This window comes from Hylaeus anthracinus, unplaced genomic scaffold (assembly GCF_026225885.1).
Source record: "Hylaeus anthracinus isolate JK02 unplaced genomic scaffold, UHH_iyHylAnth1.0_haploid 0, whole genome shotgun sequence".
NCBI lineage: Eukaryota > Metazoa > Arthropoda > Insecta > Hymenoptera > Colletidae > Hylaeus > Hylaeus anthracinus.
This window is the reverse complement of record NW_026533254.1, coordinates 23,256,442-23,269,670: the sequence shown is the minus strand read 5'-3', so window position 1 is coordinate 23,269,670 and position 13,229 is coordinate 23,256,442. Positions and strand designations below refer to the sequence as shown.

At 42.0% G+C, this 13,229-nt stretch overlaps 1 protein-coding gene across 4 annotated transcripts in view; it reads right to left on the bottom strand.

Moving 5' to 3' along the window:
• LOC128893992 (spectrin alpha chain) overlaps nt 1-13,229 on the bottom strand; it is a 58,261-nt gene that overhangs the window by 24,948 nt on the left and 20,084 nt on the right. For 2 of the 4 annotated variants that reach the window (XM_054155353.1, XM_054155363.1), the window contains exons 1-3: nt 11,407-12,013; nt 5,799-6,049; nt 5,202-5,369 (exon numbers count right to left, since the gene is read on the bottom strand). In XM_054155353.1, the coding sequence (XP_054011328.1) occupies nt 5,202-5,369; nt 5,799-6,049; nt 11,407-11,425 (438 nt within the window). In that variant the 5' untranslated portion in view covers nt 11,426-12,013. Of the gene's footprint in view, nt 1-5,201; nt 5,370-5,798; nt 6,050-11,406; nt 12,014-13,229 lie in introns of those variants that run through there. The other 2 variants (XM_054155372.1, XM_054155382.1) reach the window with 2 other exon arrangements.

The window sequence follows — 13,229 nt, the reverse complement described above, 5'->3', positions numbered from 1 at the left end:
AATATATCTCGACTTGGAGGTTATGAGAACCTATAATATCAATCTGTGAGAGATGCTACGAGGAAGACCAATCTTCGTCTCTTCGTCTGTTCGTCCCCCAAAAGCAGAGGCGTCGCTCGAAGGCGTGCGCTGACCTCGACGAAGATTTCTTTGGGCAATATCGCACGAAGAGAGGCATCTAACGTGGAATGATCTGCACACGGGCGCCGTGTGTGCCGTCTGGTTTCATTTCACATCTGCGGGGCTCACGGTCTAGCAAGTTTCGCCTCGGTCGCCGACCTTTCCTTCCCCTCTCTCTATTTCTTTGATCCTGCTTCCATTCTGTCCTTCTTCCAGAGATTTATCTCGCCTTCGCCTCCTTCCTCGTGCTCTTTGTCATTGTCTTCCTCGACTTCGAATCCCCACGTTGTGTATCGGTCCATCCGCTGTTGACTTCATCTCTCCTCGTTCCCTTTCTTCCATTGTTGGACGACCACTCGTGCGCATCCCATTTTCTGGAGGCTTCGCTGTGGGTTGCTCGACGACACGTCGTGACTCGAAATATAGAGGATGATGCTGCTGACTGGAAGCTTGAGAGATTTTGTATTGACAGAATTGGCAAATATGGGTCATTGGGAATTTTTTAAGGGGAAAAGTATGAAAGGTATACTCTTACTGTTCATGTGATCTTGTTGCGTTTTAAATGTACAAACTTCAAGGATTGCTCATTTTTTTTTTGGTGAGAAATATTGACGGTATCGCCATCTTTTAATATTCCTTGCAAGTTATGTTGTCTATTTTTGTACAGTTACTCGAAGACCATTCTTCTATCGAGTGGATAATTATTGACCCACGTGTCACCATCTTTTAATATACTTTACGAACCACGTCGACTATTTTCGTATAGTTACTCGGAGACCACTCTTCTTGGTCGTGGGTAATTATCATTAAATGATTGTGCTCTAATTTCGTGATGAAAGTATTACCCCAAAATGATTGGTAGATTGTAACAGTTTCTTTCCAAAATATTTTTAAAGTCTTGATTGTTCTCAACCTCTCAAATATTCCTCTGATAGTCCTCGATAGTCCTTCTCCTTATTCGTCTCTCCGCCATTTTTTTTCTGGCCCCGGCGCGCGCAGTCTTCTTCATTTTCTTTTTTTCCTCGAGCGCTCCTCTTCTTTTGCTCCTATTCGACCCTACGGTTTTCGCGTACCCACGCCTGATTTTTATTTCGTTCTGGCCGTCTTTGTTTTACCTTTCACCGGTTGTTCTTTTGTTTCTCCCTTTCGCTGACCTTCGATGCTCCCCTCTGGCGTCCCCCTAACCCTAAATCCCCCCGGTCCCTTCATGGGTGTCTCGTTCTCAATCGTGGCCGCCGTGATCCTCGAACGAAACTCTCGATGGAATCGATACTGATCTTTGGCTTCGAAATTTCACTATATCCGTCGTGTTTATTTAAAATGGGGTAATTTCTCCTGGAAGAAACGAGTCTGACGTACCTTTTCCTACGATATTCTACAAATAATCTGAGATTATCGGTCGTAGACACTAATCTCTGGCTTCGAAATTTCACGAAATCCATGGAATTTAATATTTATTTAAAATGAGGCAATTTGTCCTTGAAGGAGTCAGAATGATGTAGAACATCTTTCTTCTAGAACACGATTGTACAAATAATTTCAAATCGTTGGTCTTAGATTTTACGATTATTCTAGTTAATATTAGGAAACACGAGCATAAGAATAAAAATATAATAGTACAAGAATTGTCTTCGTCTTTATTTCTCTTCTTAATACTCCTTTCAGGGCCACTGAAAGAAGAGTATTCGGTTCCCCTGCACGCGTGGCTTCTTCAGGTTGGAAGGGACGGTTTCGCAGAACCTCCGGCGGATACCTCCCTAATTACTCTAGAGTCGGATTCTTTCAGGCATGGGAACAGCCCCTGGCGAGAGTCAACTGTATTTTAACCCTTGAATGGTAGGGTGAGATCAAAATAACCCACATTGTTCTTCCAAAGCACCGTCTCGGATTACAACATTCTCCTGCTTGAGAACCTTCCACGGTATCTATACCCTATCTTGAATCTCCTGTTGAACTTTGACACCGTCATAGAATTCAATCCTTGGAAACATAGTCTTCCATATCTTGGATATCTTGAGTTTTTAGGCGTCTCGACGAGGCCTGACAATCATCGAGTGTCTCGAAGGTCTGGGTAACTCGTGAATGCATGAATTCTCCAACTTGGAAATCGATCGCGCGGCATGATCACGTTCTATTTTACACGTCTTGTGCATGATTAGCCAGATGTTTTACATAACGCCTTGGATCACGTAACGCGTGAAAGAAACAGCGCGCGGAATGTGACTTTTCCAGGAAAAGCTTTCCACGCGAGAATGAATATTCGATCGATTAGTCACGATCGGAATCGTGGACGATGACAGACGATTCCTTAGAAATTCTGTTTGTAATATAAGTGAGACACGTCGGGACCTTAAGCTCTTCCTGGTCCGAGTAGCACACCTAGGAATTACAGATCTAATAATATCTCAGGAATCTATCCTTGAGGTTACAAATGACTATGGCTATCCTGTTTATTATTCTTTAAATCAGAAAAGGAGGCAGTTACTTTGTGAAGTTGGTGAGGAACACTGGGACTTAAGAAGGGTCAGGTTGGGTCACGTTGGGTCACTGTTACATACATATGACTAGACTGCAGATGTTTATGCATTTGTAGCAGATAAAAATATTAGGATTTTTTTGCGAATGTACACGAATGCAGGAATATATGAAATATCGATAATAATATTAAATTTAAATCTCAATTCCTTATACGAATCGATAAAAATGTGAATTTGTATGAACATCCGCAGTTTACACATGACTGTAAAAGTGACTACGTTGTCTATCATTATTTAATTTAGAAAAAGAAGCTACTTTGTAAGCCTCGCGAGGAAAACTACGACTTTCAAGAATGGCCAGGTTGGGTCAGTATTACTCCTCCTACAAAAGTGCCCCACATTCGACTCTTTGCTATTTTCTAGCCTCGCACTTTTCCCTCGCACAAATAAACCTACTTTCTCGAGCTAGGCAAACCTATCCCAAGGTCCAACTTCCCCGCCTCGCTTCATAATTCCGTCGAGAGCGATGGCTCGAAGTGCGTCCGCAGAAAAACCAACGTCGAACCGCAATAAACGCAAATAACGGCTTCATCGCGGTTCAGCGAGAGTAGGTCTCGGCGAATCGCTCTCGAAACTGAAGAGGCGACGATAGTTAAGGCCCGGTACTTGAGCCAACCACGCCCAGCGACGCCTCAACATTTGGCATACGATCGAACGTTATGGGAATCGATCAACGCGTCTTATCGGGGTCCTTCTTTGCGATGACGGGCTCGCCTCCCACCTGGATCGCTCGAAAGGACACGGAGTTATTTCTGGAAGGTGATTCCCAGTCGCCGTGTGCATTCCAGCGATTTTTCGCTCGTACGTCTTAGAAAGCCAGGGGAAAATCACGACGCATCCACGAGCGGATCGCGAAAGTACCGAAGGGGACATGAAAGTATTCGACCGGTGGCGTCTCCTTTCTTTGGTTTTCCGCTGTGGGCGCTCGGATCGCTACGACTGCGACTGGAAAAGGTACTCTTGGGTCTTGGGAACGTGGTGGACCTGGAACATGGATATTATCACTGTTAGGAGGCGAAGGAATTATCTTGGGAAGTATAACTGATGGATTTCCACGTTTGGGTGGCCCTGGAAGGGTCGACATGTTTCTTTGCAGCTTTTTCTGAAAGTAAACGTGGCTTTCCACTCGTGTTTAATTATTAACACGTCGATCTTGAAGGATTAAAAAATTCATTCTGAAAGTTAAGCATCGAAGGAAGCGAATCAAGTAAAATTCGTGAATTTTAATGAAATTACAAAGATGGAGATAAAAATTGTAACAGAGAATAGGATAAGCTTCAAGAATGTCTTGCGAACCCCATCCAAGGACGAGGGATAATAAAAAACGGGTTCCTGGCTGTCGCGCCCCAATCTGGAACACGTGAGACCGTGAGAGAGAAAATACGACACGCGTCGCTGTCGCTTCCGGTAACAGGAGAATCCAACGACGATGATCTCTCTCCGCCAAATCGAACGCAGAAGAGAGAAGAAGGCGTTGGTGCGCCGCCTGCTGGTCAATGCTCTGCCTACTTGTCTTGCGTATCGCTGTAGTCTCTACACTACCCGTCAAAAGTTTCGCGCTATCTCTTACACCGCGAAAAACTACGTCGAAAACGAAGAATGACATTTTCTTCTGCGAGCTTCAGTTTTCGAGGAAATCGAGCTGGAAGCTGGGATGGCGCGCGTCGCCCTAGGCGTGGCGTTAGAATTTCAAAGTCGATTTTCTCGAAAACGGAAGGACGTATGAAAAAATTTCTTTCTACGTTTCTGGTTCACTTTTTGGCGTAGAATCGCCTGGCGATGGTCATTGCGCTTGTTGTATAGACGTTTGGATGGTAGATATGAGTTATGGGTGTTATGGTTTTGGCTGGTAATGTATTCCATGGCTGGTTTCAGGTCCCCCTCGCGCACAAGGGCCTAAGTGTATTATAGTGCGCGTGTGCATCGTACATAAAACTATTATGTCATAAGCTACGAGGTATAGAGGCCATTCACGAGGACTTTACGCTTGCGGGGTTTCGTAGCGAGTTCCGCGTTCACGTAGGACGTCTCCAGACTACAGGGTGTTCCACTCGAAAGGGGCTTCCCGATCATCCCCTTTACTCAAGGGGCAAAAATGTCTAGCGGATAATTCGGCTGATGCAAACAGCTGAATAAGGTGCCAAGACGAAAGACAAACCGTGCAGCCAAACGTCGTCGTAAACAGACGAGTCGAAAGGGGCTATTAAAATTAATCGCATCACTCGTTAATGTCCCCTTCATTAGAAAATCAGTGCTCGGAGAAAATTTCAGTTTTTGCTTGCACAACGCAATGTTCCCTTGCATAACCTCGCAGCAGGAACGTCGAAACAATCGTGAAAGCGTGAGAATTATTTTCTACGTTGTCCTCGACGAACAATTAAATCCATCGATGTAATTAACAAAACCGAACCGAGTTTTCGAGAAGTTCGCTTTCCAATTCGATCTACCCGGCTAACGCGCTATTTTTCTGGGTGATCGAAAACAAGCGCGCGGAAAAAGTGGAGCTAATTAAAAAGGAGAAAATTAATAATCGTGCGTGTGTACCTTGGTGTGAAGAAACGCCAGGGACTTGTTCACGTTTTCGATTTTGTGCACTCGCATGCGACCATTGTTGGGCTTGGCCAATCGCTCGCCAGAGATGATTTCCAGCAATTTCAGCAGCTTCTTGCCGTCTGCCAAGTCCGTGAACAAGTCGTCCACTTCCATACGCGCCTGCAATACAAAAGTATATAGTTAGGGTTAAGTGAATTTATTTTATCTGAATGTCTGGGGGGTCTACTTTGAAATTCGCCATGAGGAAATTTAATTATTTAAGTTATCGCAAATAGCTGTATTACGCTGTATCATGCGCTGTATTATACTATATTGAATTATGCTATTAGGTAGACCGAAAAGTAATGTCGTTTCTTTTACATTAAATTCAAACTTTCCAATAAATTTCAATCTTTAATTCATTATATAATCGCCCTCATAGTCAGCAGCCTTTTGGCACCTAGTGTGCAAATTTCCAATGCCAGAAAAATCAATGAGTTGATAAATGATAGACAAGTATTCAAGATGGCAAAAACGGCATTACTTTCCAGTCCATCTAATACATTATTATGCTGTATCGAGCATAATCTAACTGGTCAGAAATATTACCTTGAGCAGGAAGGAGTTGATCCACTTAGTGAATGTCTTCTTCTGTATATGCAGACGTTCCTCCTGCAGGGCCTTGATGCGGCCCTGCTCGAACTTGAGAACATCTTCCCTTTGAGTCATTCTCTTCTGTATATCAGCACCACCCCTGTATTTGTCGGCTCTTGGCGGCGGATATGACGGGAGGTATTCGTAGACGGAGCTCCTGTTTTGGGGTGCGGCGCCAAGCCCAGCGCCGGGCACATACTGCGCCCCTGGAACCAAACATTTCGTCGAGGTTAAAATAAAGTCCATCTTGAAAGACACGGGGGTGTACAGACGTAAACATCCTCAACGGAAACGGAAACTTCTTTCTATATACGGCGATACTAGGAAGTCGGAATTTACGGTTTTCGAGTGAAGAGGAAAGTGGTGGATTTTTGTGGGCGTGTCTTGGGCGAAGGGACGGTCGCCTAGCAACGAGGGATGCTGGAGGGGGGAGCAACAGGTGGTCGGAGGTACACTGACCACGTAGAGGGCGTTGCTGAACTAGCTACCTCGATACTAGCGAGTCTCAAGCCCCTCTTAGTGCACTTATCGAGGTTCGACTGTATCTCCCAAAGTATTTGCTTTATGATAAAAACACCTTAATACTTTTCCACGGAGAATGACGAAAGGAATCAATCTCGAACACAAATATATGAGAGACGCTGGAGGGGGGAACAACAGGTGGTCGGGAGTACACTGACCACGTAGAGGGCGTTGCTGAACTAGCTACCTCGATACAAGCGAGTCTCAAGCCCCTCTTAGTGCACTTATCGAGGTTCGACTGTATCTCCTAAAGTATTTGCTTTATGATAAAAACACCTTAATACTTTTCCACGGAGAACGACGAAAGGAATCAATCTCGAACACAAATATACGCGATTCTATTAAAACTGAACGTGTAGTTCTACTTTTCAGGTGCATGTGTCTATCGCTTAGAAGAAATTTGGTCATTTTGAGATGAGTCACGCTGAACCAATCAAGATTCTCTCTTATAAATTCTCCATACGTTCCATCGAGACGTCATTCAACCTAGCAAATCATGAATATTCCTCGACCGACTGCGACGTTTTTTACCATCACGACCGGAACGAAACAAGCGATTTGCGCTCGCGTTCGCGTTTATTCGGCCGTCCACGTCCCTTACAAGGCACGAAAAAATTTACGACAGAGACTTACGCCCGACTATAGCGACAATAAACCGGGGACAATGATCTTGTCGAGTCATCGCGAAGACTCGTTCGCGGCTCGGGCCTGAAACATCGTTTGCACTTGTTCTTATTTACTCCGCGGGCATATTTCGCGACATACCAGCCCGGCTGGCCATTGTTCGACGGATGACGATTCAATTTTCGTCCGGGGCTACGCGTGCCATGAAAAAAATCGCGATGATTATGCCATCCTCTCGGTATACCCACGAGGTCAACGTCGACGGCGGAGCCAATCACGATTTTTAATTCGGTACTTGTACGAATATACAGCGGGGAACTCGTTTTCTCTGGCCGCGTCTCGCTGGATGTCGCCAATTTTATTCGAGTAGCTTCGTACGATATTTTTTAGCTCGGCCATTAATTTGGACGAAATGGCGGAGATAAACGAGGGACAGCCGTTCGTAAACCAACGTTAGGCGTCTTTTATTGGAGGCTATAAATTGGTCGAAACTTTCGGAGAATTTTTTTTTTTTTTTTTTTGTATCTGAAGTTGCGAGCGTATTCGTAACTTGGGTGAGGAAATATTGTACTTTGGGGAGGATTTTATTTGAATATGATTCTTAATTAATTTTAAGTTTATAGCGATATTTTGTTTGTAATACTGAATTAGTGTTTACGTTTATGACTGTATGCATTGATATTCGACGTGACAATTGATGAATAAAGGCACGGCGAATAAAATTGAAGAGATATTGTACTTCTTCCATGATATTTAATTATCTGGACTACTTTCAGTTCCCGTTATCTGCGCGCCGTGATAAGATACTCGCGCAGAAAAATCACTTCCAGGTTCTAGAAATAGGAAAATGTGCAAGGAATAGATCAACATCGTACGCTGTTTCTTAATTATTAATGTTCCGTTCACGTTCGTCGTATTTGTCTTGAAAGATACAAGAATGCTATCTGAAAGAAATGTCTAAAAGCAAATAAGTTCTCTGATAAGTTGTTCGATCGTTACGTCAACATTAACAGAAGCCATTTAATTCGAACGCCTGTCGATCGAAAATATTTTCTTTTTCATTGGTAATTCATCGTTTATCACCCTGTTCCAAAAATAATTTATTACGCATGTTGGTATATAATTGTAAGATTCTCGTTCTGTAACGGGAGACACTTTTCTTTGTTTTGCAAAGACGTTCGCGATGTTACGAGGATTCCTACGGTTTCTTTAATTGATAAGTTGCGGACGGGTTCGGATTACGCTTCACACTTGTGGAATATCCACTCTGGAACTGGGTTGAGCTCGTTATACCTTTATACCGAGTCGTACCGGGTAATACAGAGTAGACGAGTATGTTTTCGACGCGTTACACTTTATTCAACCGAGTTTCATAAACTGTGGCGCATTTTACACGAATGGAATTCAAACTTTCGTTTAAAAAAAAAAAAATATTAATAATTGAAATAATTGAAAAAACAAATGAATTGCATGATTGAAAAAATGGAATACCTGGATAATTGAAAATTAGTGAATGAAAGACAATAATTGAATAATCGAAATAATTGAAAAAAAAATAAATTGTATGATTGAAAAAATTGAATACCTGGATAATTGGAAATTAGCGAATGAAAAAAAAATTGAATAACTACAAAAATTGAAAGCTGATAATTGAAAAAATTTAATAATGGAATAATTGACAAATTACGACGATACAATAGCTATCGGACTTTTGGAACACCATGTCAGAATAATCGTTACGTATACTGGGTGTCTCGACGGCTCTCGTTTGCATTTAACTGTCTATCCACGAATAGAAACAAGGCATTGTCAAGTGTTCGTGTTTATAAACAGGACTACATATCTCCTGCGCGTGCTGTCGGTATACAAATGAAGCATTTACAACCTCGCCATTGTACTCGATCGTACGATATACACTTTCGAAACGATCCTATGCCTTAGAAGAATATTTAACTCGTTTCTCGTTAGCCACGGTATTCATTACTCGAATTAAATTCCGAATAATTAGTCTCGTTATATCGGGACAGTAATTAATATTAAAGTTTAATCAGTGATATGTATTATTCATGAATGTCTAAAGAAAGTCTAGCTTTTTTTTTATTGCCTCGGCATACAACTGGCTAATGAATTATAATTATCGCGAGTTTACCAGCTAAAATGTATCCTCAGGAATAATAAATGGAAATATATATATAGAAAAACGTTCTCGTTGTCAATTAAAATTTCACACAGACTCGGTAATTAATGTATTACTACCTCGTTAGTCGCAAACAGCCTAATTTAATTTCGAGTTTATTATATGTATTATTGCAATATAATAAATGATTAATTATCGCGATTTCCGTTTCTTTAGCTAAGTATAAACATGTTGTTTCAACGACGTCGTTTAAGAGGCAAATATTTTCATTCGGCAAACGTGGAATAATATGTAGTTGGCGTGATCGCTTTGCAACGACAGCCAGCCTCCTGTAAGTCATCAAATTTCCAGATAGCGCTTCGTTAACATAATGCAAACACTTGCTGAATATGTTTTAAGTGACATCACGCTCCATCGCGGTGCACGAGGGTATTTAACCGTGAGCTCAGTTAATTGCAATTAGATGAATCATTATACAATGTCTACGAATAATAATCGTGGGCATAAACATTTTCCGACATGCTAATTCGAGTGGATTGGCAAAGTAAGCAATTTTTCAAAATGTCACTTGCATTACTAAACACTTTAAAATCGTACTAAATAATAATATCGACGAGGCATTCGTTATTGGTTAACAGTACAGATTTTATGCATTCATGATACGAGTACTATAATAAGTTTATGCTAAACATAATCAAAAGATATGTGCACTTATATAAAATGACAATAATATTATATTGATTATACAATATATTAAATCCAAAATGTATCGTGTACATTTTATTTATGTTTCCTATATTACTCCCCATCATAAATACATAAAATTCGCAGTTTAGTTACCAGAGACACTGTATAATCAACACATTGACTGCCAGATAAATATTCTTGAAAATTTCTGCTACAATTAAATATTATTCAGAATATTGAAGACTACGTAATCAAACGTCTATCGTGATATTTATTTTTGTAAATACATTAAAATTCACGAATTTCGTTCAAATTCATTTCCTTTCATGCTTGACTTTCAAAATTAATTTTTTTACTTCTTCAGTGAAAAGCAATGTCACCCATATATGGGTGACGTGGCGATCAACGGCGTTAACCTAATAACCTACTACTTTATTATTCTTTACATTCATAAATCCTCACCCCTCTCCAATAAAAAATAATCTTAAATTATCAAAACAAGTGTCCCAAGAAGCCTCTCGAAAATCGTGGAAAAACGCACCGAAGTTCACCCGGGATTTACGAAGCGGAATTCAAACGACGAATTTCGTTCCCGGCGTGAAAGTGGCTACGCCAATGGCGCGGAGTATGTACAGCGGTTAGCTGGTGTTGAAAAGCGTGCCAATAGACGTCTGCGTGCAAACGGAGAGGGCAATGACAAGCAGGTAACATCGCAAGATTTGATTAGAGTACTTAAGCAGAGTCGGGACTGGTCGTTTCTAAGCTGCTGGAAACCACGTAACGCGATTGTAACAGCCGCGTTGTACGTGTAGCTCGGATTCCTCGAGCGTGACGCCCTCGGGCACACACGTCTAGCCTTTTCGCGCAAATTACGACTCGCGAATCGGCCGAACGTGGAAACGCACGAAACGGTTTTCACTTCGAGTAACGTCGATGTATTTAATGGTACACGGGGTTCGATAGGGTCACGAGTACCAGACTTCTTCGAGGCCAGTACCACAAATCACGTCGGCGGAGGTGTCGTACATCTCCAAGGTCCTTGATAGTGGCACCGGACCTCTTGGGGTCGATAGGTGGATAGGTATCGAGGTCTCCAGGTGTACCAAAGAAATCTACACAGGCTGCATGGAGTGAGATTTAGAAATTTTCTGAGGAGAACCGAAGATGAGAGGTAGTAGTGGATGTCCAAGATTCTTGAGTGGTGGTAAGGATGTTCGTGATCAAAAAGGAGTAACAAAGACATCCGAGACGTTTGAAAAATACCAAGTACTTCAGTAATAGTTTCTAAACGAAAGGCCAAACTCTCCATAAATGAACCTAACCTAAACCTTAAGCAATCCTAACATCACCACGAAAGACGAATCTAATCAGTTCGAGGCATTCATAACTAATCGATAAGACGTATCAATTTCTGATTTCGAAGAATACTCGACGACGCATTATCCTCGATCAGACAACGCTAAAGCACAGGTTTATTTTCCGAGAATGTTCAAACTCTCAATTTCACACTTCACATTTCGATGTACACTAACGTTTATCCCGATTAATTATTTATTATCGATCCATCTCGATTTATTCGTCGATACACCGTACCATAATAGCTGTGCGACATTGTGCCCCTCGATCCTTCGCTTCAGTCGCCGAACGTCAGAGTCATGATTCACTTGAACTTTGAATGATTTCGAGAGAAAAAAATTCACTGCTCGCGAATGAACGCCTGGATCGTCCTCGAATGGCGACACCGAACTGATTCAGCTGTTAACCAAAGACCACTGACACACGGTGCCTCTTATCGCGTATCGCGAGCGTGTTGTGTCCACTGTTCTTTTATGTGGTTCGAGCCAAGTATATGCGTACGCGAGCCTCCCGCCTAGGCGTAGGAACTGATCTTTTTTTTTTCAAGCTCAAGAGTTGTCTAATCAGCGAGGGTTGATTGCAATTTGGCACGGTCAGTTGCTTCTTCAGACTCGCGGAACATGTTTGATTCCATAAATCAGGGACGTCCTGAGGAATCAGCGACTTATTATTTATTGTAATTTAGTGGGGCTTCACTTTACTTGGGAATAGTAGCAAATTTTTGTGTTAAAGACTCAAGGAACCTATCTATCATAATTTAGTGAGGCTTCACTTTACTTGGGAACGGTAGCAAAGTTTTATCGATGGGTTTGATATTATCGAGGATATTCGTTCTTGAGGGATCAGAGGCTGGTGAGAGAATCCCTCACAGACTCAAGAAATCTACTTATAATTTAGTGGGGCTTCGCTTTACTTGGGAACGGTAGCAAAGTTTTATCGATGGGTTTGATATTATCGAGGATATTTGTTCTTGAGGGATCAGAGGCTGGTGAGAGAATCCCTCACAGACTCAAGAAACCTACTTATAATTTAGTGGGGCTTCGCTTTACTTGGGACTAGTAGCAAATTTTTGTGGATAACTGATATTACTGAGGATATTTGTTCTTGAGGAATCAGAGGCTCGAGGAACCTATCTATAATAATTTAGTGAGGGTTCAACTAGGAATAGTAGCAAGCTGCAATAATGACTCTATTCCATCTAATCACTTAAAAACTCAAGAAGCCTACTTCATTTCACCTGAAAAATTTTTATGTCTAAATCCAATTTTTCGAATCAGCGAAATCAAGCCACACGTTCGGTTGATGTTTGGATAGGTGATCTCTTGCAGCCTGAATGAATCCATTTATATCTGCGAGCTCCTCAATCTTTAATACACAGTAACGAATGCGTTCCAACTGCTCCAACCACACAATACCTGTTTCTGTCTGCTCAGTCAACTCAGATTATGTTGAGTGGGGTTAGCGTTCCTCAAAGGTGAGCGTTTAAGCTTCCCTATACCTACCGCGATGTTAGACGTCAATTGAAATGAAAAAGAGCGAAGTTCCGCGAAGACAGCTGACTTGCAGAGGATCGAAGTTACTGGTACGAGTAAATTGACCGTTAGACGGACGTTTATGAGCTTAAATAGCACTCGAACTGGCTGCCAAACGGTCGAGTGTCGAGTGTACATCGCTTCGGGGCCGATTAATGGATTACTCGTATACAAATTGTATCTAATTACCAATCGTGACGTTTTCATAAGAGGACGGCTCTTGGAACGCGATTTACATATGTTAATGGGTGCGGGACCATAGGCGTCTGGTCTGAAAATTTTAAGCAAGGCGCCATCATTGACAACGGGGCCTTAGTGAACGAAGAGCTAAGCGTAAGACCTCTGCGTAAAACATTGAGTTTTAATGAGGATGAGGCTTCAGAAAGCTAGGAGCCTTACTAAGCGTGAAGTTTTGCTTAGTGTGATATTTTACTAAGCGTAGAAACTCACTAAGTGCAGGGCCTCGACGAATGTGGAGCCTCACTAAGTGCAAGGCCTCACTAAACGCGAGATTTCACTGAGCATGAG